Here is a 21,755-nt window from a genome sequence, read left to right as displayed (position 1 = left end):
TCTTTTCCTCCCCATACTCTTTGCCAATGAGGCTGGTGTTGGAGCTGGGCTCTGAAAGACATGGGAAGGAGGATGGAGCAAGGGAGGACAAGGCCCTACAGGCAGAGCTGCTGGCTGCATCCTACAGTCAGCCTAGTCAGATGACTGGGAAGAGATTTTATTTTCCTTCTTTCTATAATTCTCCATCCTCTTCCAGTAGGGGAGGTTCTTGTTAGCCTAGAAGGATGGTGGGGATTGGAGTCAGATGGAGTGGTGACAGGGAACTAAGCTAAAATCAACAGCTGCCCCTGCCTCACAAAACATCATTCTGTTGCTTCTAATTAGAAGTGTCCCCTTTCCCCCAATGGGGAAGAGTGACCCTGAAAGGGAAGGGATGGGCACAACAATATGAAGTAAGAGCATTATGAAGCATTAATCATGAAGCATTCTTTCTATCCTTTAAATCTTAAGTATATCTCAATTCATTTTAAAAGTTAATTAATCTGTTTATAATGGCAAGATCAATGTTTTTTATACTATTTGTTTACTTATAATTACATCCTGATCTTAATTCAATAAAACTTTTTTATTTGGTTTCTTTACCACTCAGTGGTACACTGCTTTAAAGAAACCTCTTTTATCCTTCCCCCCTCCTTTTTTTTTCACCTTGGCACTAGGCAATCAGCTCTCTGAAGAGTAGTAGCATCTAATTCAAAGAGCGATGCAATGTCATTTCCATGTGGTACAGAGACCAAAGTGTACATAATCTTCTCCCCTGCTTGGCGTTTCTTCTTTGAAGTAGGAAGGTCCCCATCTCTCTGTTGATAAGGCACAAGGGTTATTTGCTTTTATCAGGCTTCGTTGTAAAATCTCCAATTAACTTGGAAGGAAGCAAGGAATCCACAGATTATTTCACATAAGAGTACAAAGGTGTCTGTTACAGAATAATGCACTCACATCATCCCAAAAAAAAAAAAGGGTTCCTGGGCCCTGACACACTACCTTTGAGACAACAGTAGTAGGTCTTAAGCTCCTGAGAGGTGGTTTGATCCAGCTACATTACTAAGGCAACAGTAGTCACAATAATATACTATAATTTGGGGTCACTTCCCTTCCATTAGATATAATTACAAAGTAATCTTGATCATACTATAGCTTTTTAATATAACTTGGTAAATAGCTTAGGTTTTCAAAAAATGAAAAGGCAGGCAGAGATGGTTTTCGAGAGTTTGCTCCTATCCCCCAGGACTGGCCATCATCATGACATCTACATTAAAAGGAGAGAGATCAGCAACTCTACTTCATTTGGTCCAGTAAGAAGCAAAAATTGGAGGTTTGGGGGAAAAATAAATCAAATGCTATTAAAGTTCTAAAATAGGATATACTTGATTGAATCCATTAGTTCCTTAGAACATAATTGTAGAAAAGAAGCTTGAGGGAAGAGGATGACATTAAAGAGGCAAATGCAAGGGCAAAAAGAGAAAAATCTGACAAATATTTAGAATGAGATTACGTAGCTGTTAAAAAGTAGATTCAGACCCATGCAAAACCTATGCCATTATTTCCTATGTACCCTATGCCAGGCTAATTATTACTTGTTTTAACTACCAATAGTTGGACTTAAAGGGTCAAAATTTATAGAATTAAAGACAATATGAAATAGTAGAAATTTGAAAATGAATCAAGCAACATGGTTCTATCAATAAAGGAGTTTGGAAAATGTGTTTACAAATGACAAACATATTGAGAGATTAATATGTGACTATCATGCATTAATGGCTATAATTGTGAGATAATAATACCATTTATGTAGCATTTGAAGGTTTTCAAGTGATTTATAAATATTAACTAATTTTATGCCCACAAGAACTCTTGGAGGTCGTGCTATTATTATCCCTGTTTCCCTTCTGAGAAAACTGAGGCTGACTAGGTTAAATGATTTGCTCAAAGTGACACATGTGTTTAAGGCCAGCTTGGAAATCAGGTCTTCTTGACTCTACGTCCAATGGTCTACCCATGGAAATACCTCACTACCTCCATCCCAATACTCTCAACTGCCTTATTTTTTCCAGGTTATTTTTGCCTTTTCCATTGAACCATGGAAGCTTTTGATTTTAAAGATTTAGGAGATTTTTGGAATTAAAGGAACAAACTGGTAGCCCCACTATGTGTTGAAAAGGAAGAAAAAAGCAAGGAATCTGTTGGAACAGAGCTATGATCTGCTAAATGTATCTAGAATAGGACAAGCTAATAGTATTTATCCTCTCTGACATATTTACCTCACGAGAAGCCAAATGAATTATGGATTCAACTACCAAATATCACACTGGCCTAAGCGTCAATATTCTGATCACCAAATTATTTGTTTCTAATTCATAAATGTGGAAATTGGTGATTGTTTACATAGGTAGACCAAGGAGATTTGCTACTGGTAAGAAAGCTAAACAAAACCCCATATTTTATTCTTAACGGGGGCAGTTTTTTAAAATAAAGGCAAGAATTTGAAACAAAAAATGGAGATAAAAAGCTCCACTAACTTCATCTGAATCGAAGGTTCTTAACCTGAGATGCATTTTGTATATGTGTTTTTGTACACACATGATTTGTGTGTATATATATGTATATATGTATGTGTATGTATTTATACATATATAACTATATGTCCCGTGTACATGTACATGCACATAATATATATCTGTATACATGCATGCATGCGTTTATATACATATACATGCATATATGTGAATTACATAAGTATTTTGATGTAATTGGTTTCCTTAGTGTTTCCTTGGTGTAATTATATGTACTTTTATTTTATGCACTTAATAACATGACACCATAAAGGCATTCATAGACTCTACCAATCTGCAAAAGGGGTCCATGAGACAAAAAAGATTAAGAACCCCTGATCTAAGTTTTTCTTGCTCTCAGGGTTGATTTGTATGGCAACTGAGAGTTTTATGGGGGGGCTAGGGAAACCTCCCAAACCCAGCCCCATACCACTTCTTGGTAGATTTGTTGGGTGTAATCACTCAAATTATCTTTTCAAAGGATATATGCTGAATATTGGGAATCTAAAACACATTACCAGAAATTCTCTAACCCCAAGTTAGATGGTTGGTGGGTTCCAGAAACTATGAACAGTAGCCATTTAAAAAAAAAAAAGCCAGGTTTAATACCAGCCTCAAGGCTTCTCCTGGATTTTTCCAGCTGCTTGAACAGGTGCTCTAGAGCTATGTGAGCTAAAACAGTTTAACCCTTCTTTGCAAAGGAGAGGCTTACCAGAAGCTACATCCCAGCAAAGGGGAGCAGAGAACAGCAGATGGCTGAGTAGTTAGAAACCAAAAGATAGCTGTTGAGAACAGTTCAATGACCAGATCAGACGACAAAAGGGGAAAACAAAGCAGAATGCCTAGAATCATAATACCTTGAGGTGAATAACATAATACTATCACAGAATCGTGCTTAACACTATCCACTGCCCCATCTATACATGTGCATTCATCATCCACATGTCTTCTACATGTGCGCCTCCTCTATTCCTTTTCCCTAGTCATCCATGTTTCTTCTGAATGGACCCTTGTCACTGGTGCTGTGGTAACATGAGAATGTACTCCTATAAGTCTGGGGGGAGTGAGGGAATCTCATGTTTTTTTTAATTTATTATACTATTTGATTAAATATCATGTGCTCTGAACAAATATGTCCTTTCCCATTAGCTTAGTAAAAGTAAATGCACTATTAGCTATGGTTTTAAGTGAAGAAACTCAAAATTGGATAACCCTCTAGGGGTCCATGAGTAAGAGGGAGCTACATTTAGAAAAGGAAAGAAGGAAATCAAATTTTTCTGGATATGTTTTTCATTAAATATCATTTCCTACCTCATATTATAAAGCCCTGCAAAAATGTAGAAAAAAAGAAAGTATGGAGATAATAACCCAGCCATTTAAATTTACACAATAATAATAGCTAACATGATATAGCACTTAAAGGTTTGCACAGTACTTTACACATATTACCTTACTTGATCCTTCAGCAACCTTGTAAGGTAAATGCTATCCTTATCCTTATTTTACAGTTGAGGAAACTGAGGCAGGCAGAGACAAAGTGACTTGTTCCACATCATTCAGCTAACAGATGTCTGAGGCTAGATTTGAACTCAGATCATCCTGACTCCAGGTCCAGCACTCTATCCACTGTGCTACCTAGCTACATTTGAGAATTAATTTAGAGGTCGTTAATAATCTTGAACAAAACAGTTCCAATAGAATGCTTGATGATAGAAACCAGATTATGGTGGAATAAGGAGTCAATTAGTAGTCAAGAAGTATAGAATTCAGGGAGTACAAGTCTACATTTTCAAATAATTAAAGAATCAAAAGCAGTGAGTTTACACGTTTTATCAGGAAAAAGAGAAAGAATATAACACATTAGCTTGAGAAGGGAGCAGGGCAGCCAGATGACACAATGGATAGATCATCAGGCCTGGCATCAGGAAAACCTGAGTTCAAATCTGACCTCAGACACTTACTAGCTGTGTGACCCTGGGCAAGTCACTTCATCTCTGCCTCATTCTCCTCATCTGTAAAATGGGGATAATAATGACTACCTTACAAGTATGTTGTGAGCAGGAAATGAGATAATAAACATAAAGCACTTAGCACAGTGCCTGAGACATAGTAAATAGTATAATATAAATGTTAGCCATTATCATTATTATTACTCATTTGTGTTCTTTTTAAGGATAGAAGAAACCCAAGCATATTTGACATCAAAGAGAGAAATTGAAGGTAGGGACTCAAGGAAGAGCAAAGTATGAAGCAAAAAACAAAAACAAATAAAAATGTTTAAAAATAACCTAAGTAGAAGCCTTCTACCTACCTTCCTTCACTTACACATTCTCTCCCCATTTTCTTCTTGGATTAATCTGTTCCTCTATTGTCTCCTATCCATGTCATCTATTCTCTTCAATAACACTTTTTTCTATCCCATGCTGTCAAACCCACTTACATCCTTTGTGTTCTTTCCCTCAAGTAGGAGAGAGGGGAATAGGCCACATCTGATCATTCAGAACCAAAGTCTAATGATCCAAATTCAAATCAATCATTTTTGTTGGTACGCCGGGTCAGTTAATGCCATTACAGTATCACTGCATTTGCATTTCTTTTTTAAACTTAAGGTGATGAATTTTACGTTTTGAAACAAACTTTACATGTGTGCATGTGTGTGTGTATATATATAAATATCAATGTGTATATATAATATGCATGTATACGTATAGAAACATAGGTGTTGGTATGCATGTGAGTATATACACACAGAGATATAAAAATCATTCTGCATCATAAATCAGTCACCTCTCTCTGGGAGGTTCAGCATGTTTCTCATCGGTCTTCTGGAATTATGAATGCTCATACAGATCACAATTCTTAAAATTTTTCATAGTTGTTTGGTTTCACAGTGTTGTTATTGTATATATTATTCTCTGAGTTCTGCTATTTCATTATTCACTAGCCTATTTCCATAGCCAGAATGTAATGAAGAAATTTCAGAGGAAGTCATAGAAACTGCTCAAAAAACACTTGATAAGGAGCCCAGTTGTTCACCATCAAACTCAAAAATTGGTTTTTATGAAAAAAGCTCATCACCCAATTTTGAGAGAGAAATGAGAACCAAGCTAACCAAAATTAATGAGCTAGAGCATGTAAATGCTGAGGAGAGGTTATAATCATCTGACCCTCTGAAGGCAGGCATGAGCTCATAGTTATGAATTTTCCCTAAGGCAGGTAAGACTGAGAAGACTCAAAACACCATTATAATCTCAGTACTTTGCATCCATCACCTACAACTCTAAGAACTAAAGTTGGCCTTGAGGGCAAACAGAGTATTTGTAGGTGGTCAAAATTCTTTTCCTGGGAAAGAAAACTGGTACTGTATAAGTAATGATAGGTCTTACCTACGTGTTATGAGTTAGGGGTATGCAAAGGGCCTTAGTGCCCTCCAAATAACTCCTTCCTTAGTCTCTCATACTGAAATATGACTAGTACCTATTCATTCTTTTTAATGAATAAAAAGATCCCTTTAATGAAGGCTTTGGGTTTGGGACTGGAAGACTTTTAGGTTTTTGAGATTTCCTTGAGAAAATGAAAATACTCCTAGGAAGTGAAATTTTTGACTATTCCTAAGCAGTGCCTGATGGTGGAATGAATTTATTAGATGCAAAACATTTTGCCTAGTGCTAGAGTTATGGAAGACAAGATAAAAACTGATCAGTAACCTTCAAGAAGCTGTACACTGAGGTCAGAGAGCAAGACCATACAAGCTGGACCTCTCATTGCAGTTGGTGAGAAAGACATCAATAGGAGAAGCTGTAGGGTACCTACTTTCTTTCATAATTTTACTAAGGGTTGCCAGAGTCTCAAAAATCAAATTCTTTTGCCTAGCATTCAAGGTTCTCAAAAATATGGCACCTCTGTTGGCTCATATAACTCCTTGCCATGTGTATATACTTCAATCAAATGGGTAAAATCTCCATTCCCCCCCAATATACCATGCCCTCTTCCACTCTTTCCCATCCCTTTTGCTCATGCTGTGTGGCCTATACCTGGGTACGATGTCTTTCACTCTCCTTCCCCTCTCTACTCACTGAATTCTTATTCAGCCCTTTAAAGACCATTTCAAAAACCAATTCCTCCATGAAGCTTCCTCTGTTCTCTGACACAAACAACTTTTCTTCTCTGACGTGTCTTTGTTTTACAACTTTCTAATCCATTATCTTTTCCAAGATAGCATGAGACCCTGATGTTGGGAAAAATTGAAAGCAAAAGAAGGGGATGGCAGAGGATGAGATGAATAGATAGTGTCATGGAAGCAAGAGACACACGCCTGGACAGATTTCAGGACATGGTGAATCATAGAAGGACCTAACCTCTTATGGTCCATGAGGTCATAAAGAGTCAAACACAAATGAATAACAATCCACTTACCATCTAATAATGTGTATAATAGTTGCCTCTATTTTCTTATTCTCTATAAGAAAAACTCCATAAAGGTCATAACTCCATAAACTTATCTATCCTTTTACATCTCCTTTAGCACCTACCTCAGTATTAGGCATACAGCAATATGCCTCCTAACTCCATTCCTGTGGGCTCCTTCTCCCACTGGTAAGTTCTTCCTGTAACCTCCATTTGGAGGGAAAGGGCTAGAACAGCCATCCTTTATTCTCTGGACTTCTATTTCATTCTTCAGTGGCCCCCTAACTCCAATCCTTCCCAGTATTGTTTTCACATTGGTGCATACTTCAAAGCACCTCTTTCATAAATGCTTGTTGATTGTCTGACAATGGGTGTGATACAGTGTGGCCTAAGAAAGTCTCTTCCCCTCAGAAACATGTGGAATAAATAGTGAATCTGTTAGTGTAAACCCAGAGACCTAAGGAACTTAACCACCCCCTATGGATTTCTTCATCGATCTTACTCATGACCTGTATAGAATTCAAAGGATGACTAGGATCTATTTTTTACCCTCGATTATACCATATGAAAAGGACCCCAGATCCTTTTTTCCAACCACAGTACAAAACAGAGTTAATGCAAACCTTGTGGTCACTCAGAGCCAGGCTATCATTCTGGGCAAGGTTGGTTTCCTCAAACTACTATTGAGAGCTAGAACTTGACTGGATAACAAAACTGATTAGCATATGCACCTTTTTTCTGTACACCATAGTGATCTGCATATTATCAGTAAAATTAGCTATTACCAATAGGATGTGAAGCTATGTTTCTGTCACTTGAGAAGCATTTAAGTAGTTCAAAGGGTTTAATATGTTTTTTGAATGAATAAATGAAATCATACCATGTAAAAAGTGAACTTTACTGGCTGACCACCTCCTCCTTTACCTGAACCTCATTTCCTATACGTACTACCCTTCACACAATGGAAATCAACTATGAAATGATGCCAATAGCAAATGAAGCTGTTACAACCAGATGCTGATGTCAAAACAGTTTTCCCCCAAAGGCTCGGGGATCTGTGATTGTCATAGATTGTGCTATGTCTATATTATTGTATTTCGATTTCCTTAAATGAGAAGTATACGTAGTACTATATGCAATATGCTGATAATGTGGATTATAGAAGGAAAAAAGAGGAAAACAGTAACCTTCTAAGGGCCTATATAATCAAGGAAATTAATACCAGCTACAATAACCAGAAAGTTCTATAAAATATATAATTTAAGTGAATATAAAATAGAGTAGAAATTCAGTGCTTTTGGAACTAACAAAAAAAGAGCTTTCAATATGATACAAATCTTTTCAAATACAGTAAAAAAAATCACTAATTTGTATTAACTACATATGATCTATCAGAATTCATGGAAATCTGAATTATTGATTTTTTAGATAATAGCAACTTTGTTACTATAAAATAGAATGAAAACTGCTTTCAGAGAACAGTAGGCCTAGTAAAGTTCCTTGGGGGAACTGGCATCTTTTAGAATTTGTATATCAATTGCTTATATGCCAATAAGGACTTCCAAATTATGGAAGGATGCTTGAAAATTATGTTATCTTAAACTACCTTTATAATCCTGATTCTATTGTAAATTTCCTCAACCAACTCTTCTTTCATAATTTTTTTTTATTTGACATTATTTTGCTCCATAAGGTAGACATTCCAGCTATCCTACTAGCTGGTTTCTGAATTTGACATGCTATCTCTCATCTCTGCGCCTAGTGCCTAAAATGTAATTCCTTTTACAACAGAGACTAAGCAAGAATTAGATTTAATATCAGCTGGAGTTTAAAAAAAAAAAAGACATGCTAAAGTATGGTAAATAGCAGAAATACAAGCAGAACTTTTGTATGATAACCTATTTTAGTGGGTTCTTAAAAGATCAGGATTTTCATGTGGTTCTACTGGACCCAACTTCAGAGATTATATGAGTTGAAAACCCTACATGAAAAGTCAGAAGAGTAAATTCATGGCTGTCTTTATTTCTGAATATCACAGTAGGGTACCAGGCAACACAAGTTATCTTTCCATAATACCTTCACTGTTGACTCATTTGTGAGTCATCGCATTTTATGCAAAGATATCACATTGCAATTCTGCTGTTAGGAGCCAGAGAGACATTCTGTAAGAAACAATGTGTGTGTTTTCAGAGCTGATTCAGACTTGTGTGCAGGAGCCGAATAATAACGGGCCAGCATCTGTCTCAGTCCCAAGGAAGTCTCCTATCAGGTGGTCTGTTGACTTTATATAACCAACGACACTGACATTTTAAACAAACATTTAAATGAGCTTTTTCTCATGCCATGCTTTTTTTAATTAAATAGTTATTGTTGAGGTATTCCTAATCTAGCCCCTTTTCTTCCTTTTCATGGGGACAACTTGGGCATGTATGGTTAAATTTTTAAATAAGGAAAATTTTGATTTGGTTTTTGTTTCATCTAATTTCATCATCTAATACCTATAAAGGAAACAGTGTATAATGGAATTTTCAATTATGTTTCTGCATGGCTGCAAAGTTTCTCTGTGTGTATAATTTTGCATTATATTCCTGTGAATCATGTGAATATAGCTCAAAAAATCATCAGTTTATACATAAATTTAGTAATACTTAGAACTTCAGGGGACTCAGGGCACAATTTGAAAAGATGACAATAATAATAATTACTATTACATAATAATAACAGTTGGCATTTACATGGCTCTTTTATCATCTCCAAAGAGCTGTACAAATATTATCTCCTTTTATCCTCACAACAATTCCAGGAAAGAGGTGCTATCATTATCCACATTCTACCAATGATGAAACTGAAGCAAGCAGAGTTTAAGTGGCTTATCTAGGATCATGAGGTTTTGCTGAGACTGGATTTGAATTCAAGTCTCCCTAGCTCTAGGTTCAGTACTCTTATCTAATATGCAACTGAGCTACTTCAACCTGAAAGGACAGTCTTTTGTGAAGGAATTAATGAATTTCAGGTTCCCAGCTGTGCTTGACATTGTTCCAATGTTTATAGGGTCCCTGTGGATGCTGTACATTTGTGAAATTGGAAATAATAGACTCCTTTGCAACATAAATATACCAATTTGCAGTTAACAGGAGCTCTGACACATAATGCTACGTTTTTGATGCATTATACATTAACCTTTCAATTTTCAAAACTGGAAAGAAGCTTTTTGGTCAAGGTTTCAGATTTACAGGAAAGCCTTAACTGGGTTTGGAGGGACAGTAGAGGGGAAATTACATAAGAAAATATTTGCATGTTCACAGTGAACCCAATGTTTCTGGAACTGAGACCTGAGATTTATATATTCTCAGTTAGGAAACATATTCATGTTTCACTGACCGAAAAGAGTCTGTGAATGTTCCATTGCTTCTTTAGCACTAGACAATTGTAGGTAGGTGGCAAATGCTCCATAAAGTAAGAGCTCATAATGTTAGTTTTATGGTTTCCCATTCCAAAACCTGCTTATATTTAAGCTAGGGATTTTGGAGGGAGGGAAATCAGCAGTGCCCAGCTGTGCCTTTGTCTGTGATGAGAGCCAGAAGGCAGTAATACAGCATTCCAAGCTATAGTAACAAGAGTAGATCCAACAATGGGGCACATCTCTGAAATACTGGCATCCTGCCATAGAAATCTCCTGTCTCCATACTTTCCTTTCTCAGATCTTAAAAGTGAATGAGAGGAACACAAATGTATACAATGACTACAACAATAAAAATGGAAAGAACATCAAAAATAAAAGCTGAACCTTCTATAATTATAATGACCAACCCTGACTCAAAAGAAGGTACATGAGAATGTACCTCTCATTCTTCTTTGCAGAGTTGAGGGAATACAGATGTGTCCATTAGATCATGAGTTCCTCAAGGACACTTTTGCCTTGTGTGTGTGTGTGTGTGTGTGTGTGTGTGTGTGTCTAGCACTTAGCACAGTATCTAGCACATAGTAGGTTAGTTAATGTTAATTGGTGTAATACTGCATACAATGCAAAACTCTGGCACATAGTAAGTCCTTAATAAAGATTTGTTGCCTAACTGATTAATTAATGCCCTATTTAGTTTTGCTGGACTATTCTTTTTTTTCCCCATTTTTAAAAATAAATAAACCTTTCTTTTACAAAGGATGACTGGGAGGGCATGGCAGAGAGATACTGAAAATTAAAGGTGGCATAAAAATCAAATATATGAACAAAATTTTTTTAGAAATGAATAAAAAAAGTTTTATGTATATTTTTTTAAAACTGTCATCCTTCACTGAAAGGCCAGATGAACAAAAAGGAGTGAGCTTTCACCATAGTCTTATTTTACTCTTGGTTGTACATAGAATCCACCTTTATATATCCCCTGAATTCTCTGGACCAGACCATCAGTAGTATCACTCACTGGAATTAAAACAGAATGAGGGAGGCAAAATAGTATAATAGAAAAATACAGGATTTGGAACCAAGATAACACAACAACACTATTACTACTACTACTACTATTACTACTTCTACTATTATGACTACTACTTCTACTATTATGACTACTACTTCTACTATTGCTACTTCCACTGCTACTGTTACTCCTCCTATTACTACTACTACTACTGTTACTGCTACTGTTACTACTACTGCTGCTGCTGCTGCTGCAGCTAGCATCTGTAATCTCCTTGAGGGCAGGAACTATTTTTGTCTCTTTTTGTATCCCAGCATTTAGCACCTAGCACTTAATAAGTACTGATCAATACCTTTTCATGGTTTACAAAGTGCTTCACATATATTATCTCATTCAAATCAAATACTTGGGTTACTATTCTAGTTCTAGTATTTATTATCTATGTAAATTTACCCAAAGCACTTAACCTCACAAAATTTCAAATTTCCTTGTCTGCAAAATGGGGATAATATTTGTACTACCATGCAACAGCTTTTTTATTGGGAAAAGGTACTTTGTAAAGTGCTATAGAAATGTAAACTATTATAACTTTTGCTGACAAAAGAAACAACAATGCAAAATCCTAGAGCTTAAATATTATAACATTAAAGTAATATCTCACATTTGTAAATGATGTTTAACTTTATTTGAACATATTTTCTATAATCTCATTTTATCCTCTAAATATGTCATAAGTTAAAAAGAATAGACCTAATCACCTTCCCTGTACAAATAAAGGAAATGAGAACCAGGGAAGATTACAGTATGTTTGTCCCAAAGTGATTCGAGTTGGTGATTGTTCTGGGAATAAAATTTAGATGTCAAGTAATGATTCCCTGCTAAAGATACAAATGGAGTGATCAGAATCTAAAAATAATAATCATGAATTGCCTACCAAAGGCTGATTAACCTTATCCTCTACTTCCACTTAAGCTTCATCAGTCTTTCCCATAAGCAGAGTAATTGATATTACTTGTGTAATGCAAGCTGCCCCTCTCCCCAATCTTGAAGCCTTACTTTCAAGAAGAACAATGAACAGGTAAGAGAGACTTGGAGTAATAAGATCAAATATGCAAATAAAAATTCCAATCCTCTCCTGTTAGCCTATGCTATCTATACAGGGTCATTATGATACACATCGAAACGGTCCATGAATATCATAAATTGATCATTTAGATTTATTTCTCTATTAGACTCTAAGTTTAATGAAATTAAGATGTTTCTTATCTAAACTTTCTATCTCCCCTAATATCTAACATCAAGGACTCTGCCTTTTCAGCCTTGTTTGACTCTTCATGACCCCATTTGGAGTTTTCTTAGGAGAGAGAGTGAATGATTTGCTATTTCCTTCTCCAAATCATTTTACAAAAGAGGAACTGAGGCAAACAGGATTAAGTGATGTGGGCAGGGTCGCGTAAACTCAAGTCTTCTTGATTGCCCAGCCCTCTCTATCCACTGCACCTATTTATTTGCACAAAGTAGCCACTTAATAAATGTTTGAATTTAATTAAACTGGAAAAAAAATACAGATCAGAAGCAGACTGTTCTGAAAGATGTTTAGTCTCAGATCAACATAACCCATAAATTATTCAATCTTTAATTCATTAAATATTTATTGAGAACTTACTGTGCTAGGTGCTTTGTAGGATTCATAGATATCAAAATATATTCCAAAACACAATAGTCATTTTTTATGTCATATTCTGACTCTTTCTATTAAACGAAAGGAGTTTTGTTTGGGAGTTTTATAGCAGTTCTTGCCAATTCCAACTTCTTTTTCATTCACTTATTCAACATGTAAGCATTTATTTTGTATTGGTAAGTGTAAAAATGAAATATAGGTTATCTATATATCATCAAAATAGGAATCAATTGAGTCAGAAATTCAACTACTTATCCAGAGATTTTATCTTCATGACATGAATAAAACTATTTGAATGACGAGTAAATTTGACAGATATTTTGGGAACATGTAGGCAGCTAAGTGGTGCACTGGATAAAGTGGGGGGGTAGGGGAGAAGAGGGGCCTGATGTCAGAAAGATTCATCTCTGAATTCAAATCTGACCTCAGACAATTACTAGTGGAATGTGATTCTAGGCAAGTCATTTAACTCTATTTGTCTCAGCTCCTCATCTGTAAAACAAACTAGAGAAGGAAATGGCAAACCACTCCAGTACGTTTGCCAAGAAAACCCCAAATGGGAGTCACAAAGAGTCGAATACAACTGAACAAGCATAACAAAGGAAATGTGAAATCATATTAAAAAAAACTTTTTAGTTTTTCTAGAAATTCTAAAAAATAATATTTCTCTGATCTTAAAAGTCCCTTTCTAGACTTTTCCCTTTGGGAAATTGGGCAGGACAAAAGGCCTTTCATGGGGAATTAGAATAAGGATAGTAACCAAATCATAGAACAAAGAATAAATCTAATTTCATGTAGGTCAGCTGCCTTCACCCACCAGAACTGATTGGATCCATCTAAAAGCAGTCTCCTCAATGTTATTCCCTGAAGCATTTGGCTCAAAGACTCACCTTTCTCCATGGAGAAAAGATTAAGCTATTGAAGGCTCAGAGGAGGTCCCTTTGTTTATTCTAGAAGGATATGTAAAGGGATTGTTCATCTAAAGAACAAAGAAGTAACTATTGTTTTTGGAATATTGGCCCGCAAATTTTAATTTATTGTATTATGATCTTTTCTTTGTTCAAGATTCCTATAAATGTCACCTCAAATCATCTTAGGGGTAGAGACACGAAAGAGGGGATGGGGGATATATGCCACTTTAGACCTCTCCTCTAAACCAGAAATGGTTTGACTGTTGGAATAACCTTAAAGTAAATAAAAAGTTTTCTTCCCAATATAGTATGAATAGTTTTTTAAACACATAAATAATACTTAAATTAAAATTAATTTCCCAATAATCTAAAAGTAAAGGTTATTATGTCATATTATATCATAGGCAGCTAATTGACACTGGATAAAATTCTGGACCTGGAGTCAGTCAATCAATAAATATTCGTTAAGTAGCTACCATGTGTCAGACACTAAACTAAAAGCCAGCTGTGTGACCCTGGAGAAGTCACTTAACCTCTACCTGATTTGACAGTAATAGCACCTACTGTCCAGGGGTTGTGGGGAGGATAAAATGAGGTAACATTAGCAAAGCACTTTGCAAACCTTAAAGCACTGCATAAACGCTAGCAATTAAAGTAGGGTAGATTACAACAATTCATTTAAATAAAATCATCTAGTTCCTAACGGCCTGTTAACTGGTCTTCCTGCCTCCAGTCTCTCCAGGTCTTCTTCCTCATCGCAGTCTAAGAAATGTTCCTAATTTTGCTTATGATCATGCAACTACTCTACTCAAGAACTGTCAGTGGCTCCCCATTGTCTAATGAATGAAGGTGAAATTCTCGACCCTACTGTTCAAGGTCCTCCACAATGTATCTCCAGCCATACCCAATACTACTTATTCCTTTTCACTCTTTTTCACCTTAAGTCCTATCTCAGATGCCATTTTCCCATGACACATTCATTACACACCCCATCCCCACATACTTGAACAAAAGTTATTTCTCACCTCACATTCCTCATAGATGTAAAGGTACCACATCTATGTGGGCTTTATAAGAGAGGTTGTTGAATGAAGTTACAGGGACTAGAGCAGTATGAGGTCAATTGTTTGAATATGGGAGAGGTCCTGGACGATTCAGATTTGGGTGAAACACTGCCTTGTCCACATACCCATCAGAAACTACTGGAAGATACAGTTTACAAAACCTATAGACTTTCATTTTCATTTTTAGAACTAAAGGCCTTGCCTAATTTGTACCTTATATCATCTTTATGTGAATATCCTCATTACCTCTCTGTTAGCTTATAAGCTCCCTGAGGACAGTCAAATAACATGTTACTTTTCATCTTGGTATGCCCAGTAATTAGTGCAGTGCTTTGTTCATATTCTTGCATGGATCTGTGATTTTATCAATGTGGATACTCCCTCCAAAAGTGCAGATCACAGTCCATCTGCATCTTTTCAACCTGTATAATTCTTGTCTTTGTTTTGCCATCAAATCCTCCAGAAGACGTCCACACAACATACTGGGGACCTTCCTCTAAATCTCTTGACATCACCTAAATACCAATTTAGCACACAGACTGTTTCATTGGGAGTCCAATAAATACTTACTAATGGATTAAATCTATGGGCTATCTTTTCAACTGTGTATTGTATATGACTGAAATGCAACTGTACTTCAACAAGCATTCTTCATTCACTTTTCCATGTGTGGATGGTGAAATTGAACTTGTGAGAAATTTTGGTTACCATTGATAATTCATAAATTTAGAGTTGGAAGGAATCTCAAAGACATCTAGTCCCTCATTTCACAGACGAGGACACTGAAGCTGAGAGAGGAACTTGCCCAACATGACACTGGTGATAGATCTGGGGAATTGAACCTAGGTCCTTTGATTTCAAATCCTGGACTTTCTTTCACTCTGCCACATTTGCTGTCTTAGGAGATTCTCCATGGTGTCCCAAGGCTTCATGCAATCAGGTCATTCACAATTATGAGTATCTGGAGAACCTCATTCTCTGTCTCAGATTTCTCTGAGCATATAATAGTATGCTATTATATAAGAGCATATCTATAATACGTTCTTATATAATAGGATATGCTCGTATATAATAGCATATCTATAATGGCAGCACAAACCTTTAGTGAGCCTAGCTCTCTACTTCTATGTTCCACATATTAATCAAAGGATAGTTAAACAAAGTTTTATCTATTGCTGCATCTATCAAAGAATCTTGTATGATCTTAACAAATTTATAGGAGACATCATGATGAAAGAGAACCTTCAGGCTACATTTTGCTATGTTGAATACATTTTTTTATAATCAACAAACAATATGCATAGTCAATAAGTACCTTTTCAGTCAATTGTGTGACTATATAAAGATGTGGTCTGCTCTCAAACATTGTTTTCAAAAACCTGCCTATTCCCTTTTTATATTTTCACTAAGGAAAATCTTAATACCCATATAAATTATCTCGGAGATTTTGCAGAGATGAGAAAGTAAGCATATAGGTCAGAGGGGAATGAAATCTTTTTGATCACTTTCTTTTAGTAGCAATAATATATTGATTTTTTTCTAATTGTTCAGAATCTTTACAAATCTTGACAATCAATCCCTCAGTGTCCTCCAATTTTTGTTTTTTGCCTTCACCTTGGATCTCCTATCTAATGCAATAACTTTCTAGGTTTGATTTTTTTAGATCCCTTTGTATTTTCTTATATAATATATTACAGATTGTAGTGTCTACAGCCATGCCTATATCTTTCCCATCCTCAGAAAAACCTTACTTGATCATTCAGTCCATCCTTGGTAGCTATCGTCCTGAATCTCTCCACTATTCTGTAGCAAAACTCCTTGAGAAGGCCATCTACAATAGGTGTCTCAACTTCCTTTCTGCTCACTCTCTTAATTTTTTGAAGTTTGACTTCCCACCTAATCATTCAAATATAAATTGCTAAATCTAATGACCTTTTCTCAAACTTCCCTTCAGTCTTTGTCACTGTTAATCACCTTCTCTTTGATTTTCTGTTCTCTCTAACTTTTCATGACACTACTCTCTTCTTTTTTCTCCCTTTACTATCTTATCTCTCCTCTTGAAGATTACAAAGAGATTGTCCATGATAAGAAGAATCAGTCTTCTGGAGAAGATGGGGATGGGATGAGCTCAAGGATTCATGTAAAGGAATTTTTCTTTCCTTGGTAAGAGGGACCACCTCTTCACAAAAGAAAAGGATGAAGGCAGAGATAGTGGGGAAGTCATCTGCATGGTATGAGATGAGGAGGAAGAAGAAAGAGATATTATTAAATAGTTTTACTTTTTCAATGAAGTATGAGGCAAGGTCCTCAGCTGAGAGGGTGGGGGAAGTGATGTCATGGGAAACAAGCAGGGATGACTAGGTTTATAATAGCCACTGGGGAGGTACAAATGGATTAGAGAGCTATAAAATGATTTGTTGTAGCTAGGGTTTAGGTGAGATTATGTAACATAAATTTATCATGTACCCATAATTTCCTCCACCTCCATTCAGAGGCTCATGAATAGGAGTGGAAGATGGTACGAAGAATCCTAGTTTGGAGTTGGTGAGGCGTGATTGTCAAGCACAGAGCTTCCCAAACTTATATGCCCTACAGCCCCCTTTTCAAAAAAAAAAAAATTACTCAGCACTCCTCCGAAAATCTACTTTCTTTAACCCTTTAATGTTTTTTATTTGCATCATTTCAAAAAAATGTATATTTTTTTGAAATGATACATCTTAAATTTAATAATTTATTATAAATTTGTGGGGGTTTTCTTGCATTTAAATTTTGATTACTCAATATTGTGCCATGTAACTGTATAGTATTGTATTGTAAACAAATTATTACACACACATATTCCTACCGATGCATAATGGACTTACTGATAATGCACAACATGCTTGCCTGCCAACACTGGCTTGTTAAGACTTGTTGGGGGACTTGACCATTGATTGGCTATAACTTGCAATTTGTGCATTTATTTGGAAAATAAGGCAGTCATGACACCTTTAGCTGTTACACAAGAAGAGTTTTTCCAGATTTGATCTTCTCTTCTTGCCTTATGCTTCCACTGCTCCTTTATTTTTATTCAACCCTCCCCAATTGCAACTGAGGCTATCACCACCCTCCAGATCACTCCAGCACCCTCAGGGGCAGTAGGGCCCACTTTGGGAACCTCTATTCAAGAAGATAAGGAAGCAAGCATTTGAGTGTAGCTAACACCATGGAGTTGAAATGATTCACCAAAGGGTAGAGATAGAAAGGGAGGAGAGCTGAGATGGTGCAGAGTAATGACCTGAAAAAAGAACTGAAGGATAAAGAGACTAAAGATCACATTGAGGATGAAGGGGAAAAGATATAAGGATAAAAGGTTATAAACAGATAAAGAAATTTCAATACTATGTATACGCTAACTGGGATGGGTGCTAAGAATACATGCTCTCAAAGAACTTTGGTTTAATACAGATGATAGATTAAGAAATGGCAGCTGCATCAGTGACTAGCCTTCTCCTGTCTGTTAGAAGAAATTAATTTTATTTTTGTGATATTACTCAATACTCACCAGATTTAGTCCCTCCTAACTCTCTCTTTGAAAAAGTGTTCAGGATTATAGAAGTTTCTTCATAAGCTACCACCCTTGTGCCTCTTCTGTGTGCTGCTACTGAATCCTATTTACCATTCTTCTCTATGCCCATGCTTTACTGTAGTCGCTGGGCATTAAAGGGACAGTCTTCTCGCTGTTCTTCACACATGACCTTTTAACTCCATTCACTTTCGGTGGCCATCTCCATGTCTGGAATTTTCTCCTTCATCATTTCTACCTCCTGAATTTCCTGGCTTCCTTCAGGTCCCAGCTAAAATCTCACCTCTTGTAAGAAACCTTTCCCCCATTGCTTTCCCTCTGAGTTTACCTCCACTTTATCTTAGGTAACTCTTTTACGTACATAATTATTTGCGTGTTGTTTCCTCCCATTATTATGTGAACTTCTTGAGGTTGAATTCAGCATTTGGGCCTCTCTCTGTACCTGGCACTTAGCATAGTGTCTGGCATATAACAGACACTTAAGAAATGCTTGTTGATGTATTGACTTGACAAAAGTTCATTCAATATGAGTGTCATTCACTTCAGAGAATTTTTCTGTCCAATTTCTTCATAGCATTTTCCTGCTGCAGTTATTGTCATTGTGGTCCTTTTTGTTGTTGATTGGATTTCTTTCACACTCCCCTGCATAAACTCTACATTCCAGGAACACAGGACTCACTTTTCCTCAAAATTGTTCTGTGTCCTCTCACCTCATTGATTTTTTAAATTTGATTTTATCTTATTTTCAGTTCTGAATTCTCTCCCTTATTCTTTCCTCTCCCCTACCCAATGAAAAGGCAAAAAAAAAAAATCCATTACAAATAAGTACAGTTATGCAAAACAAATTCCTATATTAACCATGTCTCCCTCTTTCCACAAAAAAAAGAAGGAAGAAAAAAAGAAAATATACTTCAGTCTGCACTCCCCTATCAACTTTCTTTCTGGAGTTGGATAGCACATTTCATCAAGAGTCTTTTGGAATTGTTGTGGGTCACTGTATTTATCAGAGGGGTAGGAGAGTGAAAAGGTGGATGTTGGTTGATAAAAACAAAATTTATGTTCACATGTATATATATGTGTGTGTGTGTGTCTGCGTGTGTGGGAGTTTGTATAAATGTGTGTGTATATATATATAAAACTCGAAACTATACTCAACACAATGAGCAGCCACAAATTTCTGAGGACTTATGATTAAATACTGCCCACCCCCTGAAAGAGAAGTGGTACACTCAGAGCACAGACTGAGGCATACTTTTTTTAGACATGACCAATGAGAAATTTTGTTTTGCTTAACTATAAATGCTTATAAGAGGAATTTTGTTTTTCATGCTTTCGCAAAGGGGCAAGGAGGAGTGAGAGAGAGAAAAGGCTGATCCTTGTTTGAAAATAATATTTAATTAAAAGTAATAAAACTTTCTTTAAAAAAGGGATATATCAAGCGTAATAAAATATGAGGCAGCTAAGAATCCCATGAAGTGTCTGTTGCTTTTGGAAGATTATAAGACCAACTCTGCCAATTAAGTTGTTTCTTAAAGTACCATCTTCTGCAAGAAATCTTTCCTGCTCTCCCCAAACAGTGCCCTCTCTTCTAAACTATCTTGTATTGAACTATATTTACATGTGTGTGTATATATGTGTGTACATACATATACCTACATATATATATACATGTGTACATACATCCACATATACACACATATAAAACATACTCTGTGTGTATTTTATAAGTACTTATTGTCTGCTCAATTAAAATGTCAGTCAGTAAGTATTTATTAACTGCCTACTATACTCAAAGCACTGTGCTAAGCACTAGGGATACCCATACTGAAAAAAGAAAAAATTCCTGCCCTCAAGGAGTCAACTAATCAGGGGAAGACAGTACACAAAGGCAAGGTGAAAGGTAAAGGAGGAGGTACCCAATAAAGTATCATGGCGGAGAAATCACCAAGACCCAAAGTACTATAGGCAGGTGGGAAATAAGGAGGTATGTCTCCTGAGTCCCCTTCTACCATGGGAATTTGGGAGGTCAGAGCTGGGCCCTCCAATCAGAGGGCAATGAGAAGGGATGATTTCCAAGAGTGATTCGATCTTGCAGGATGATTCAGGTCTCCTGATGAGATCTCCTGGGGCACTGGATGAGTCAGAGAAGTTTCAAAGGAACACAGAAAGGTGGGAAATGTAATGAGGGTAGGAATTGTTTCATATTTTGTACTTGTATCCCTGGGGCTAACACAGTGAGTCTGGCACATAGTAGATGTTTTAAAATGCTTGTTAAATAATTGACTGATACTTTCATTTACCTGCAACTCCCTTTGACTTTCTGGTTTAATTTATAGCAAGAATGTTAATATTGGCATGGTTTAGTAGTAGCAATCTTCCCATTCACTAATCACTCACTGGACAAAGATTTCATCTTTACAGTACCAAGTTAATTTAGCATTAATGAATGTTTTAGATTTGTGGTTCTTAGCACCCTCTACCTCCATTTTCTCCTATATTTCCATTGTTACTGCAGCAATGCTGTCCTTTTTTTTCCTTCATGGTTGCATTTTCATGGCCAAAGAATTCATTCTGTAGTGACTATATTTCTGGGGATGAGCTTCTCTGTATTTAGCTAGGTTGGTTCACAGGCAATGCAGTTTGCTGCCAAAACTGCATTTGAACCCTCTCCAGCATGGCAGAATCTGCCAGAGGTTAGGTTCTACTGGCATAATCTTTGAACTCAGAATCCCCTCTATACCATGTTGAGGTTTCAGAGTGGGACAATTATTTTACCTTGCACATATGAGTCATTTAATAAATATTTCTTGGATGTTGACTACTCAGTGAATGCCTTCAAAATCAGAAATTATTCACAGTCATCCTTTAAACCACTGAAAAATTTCAAAATTGTGGAAAATCAGGGCCATCAATAATGTCAATGCCTCAGTTTCACACTGCAGAGAAAGAGTACTGAAGTCAATTGACTACCCAAACATCTGACTTTCTACTAAAAGAATATCATGTCACATGACCTTAATCCTTTTCTTCTCTCTCCCAATCCCTAAATACTCCTGGGGGAAAGGCCTTGAATCCCGCCAGCTTCAGTTGCTTCCAGCTCTCCGTTATATCTGTTCACAAACAAAAATGAGCTCCTAACTGCCAGAATCTTCTCAGTTACTGA

General features: G+C 36.4%; 1 protein-coding gene across 2 annotated transcripts in view; it reads right to left on the bottom strand.

Moving 5' to 3' along the window:
* ITPR2 (inositol 1,4,5-trisphosphate receptor type 2) overlaps positions 1-21,755 on the bottom strand; it is a 510,130-nt gene that overhangs the window by 325,868 nt on the left and 162,507 nt on the right. For both annotated transcript variants that reach the window (XM_072653450.1, XM_072653451.1), the window contains one exon: positions 646-797. In XM_072653450.1, coding sequence (XP_072509551.1) covers positions 646-797 — 152 coding nt within the window. The remainder of the gene's footprint in view (positions 1-645; positions 798-21,755) is intronic.

This window comes from Notamacropus eugenii, chromosome 3, assembly GCF_028372415.1.
Source record: "Notamacropus eugenii isolate mMacEug1 chromosome 3, mMacEug1.pri_v2, whole genome shotgun sequence".
In the NCBI taxonomy this organism is placed as follows: Eukaryota; Metazoa; Chordata; class Mammalia; order Diprotodontia; family Macropodidae; genus Notamacropus; species Notamacropus eugenii.
Note: the sequence above shows the minus strand (reverse complement) of the source record. Positions and strands in the feature narration are given on the sequence as shown.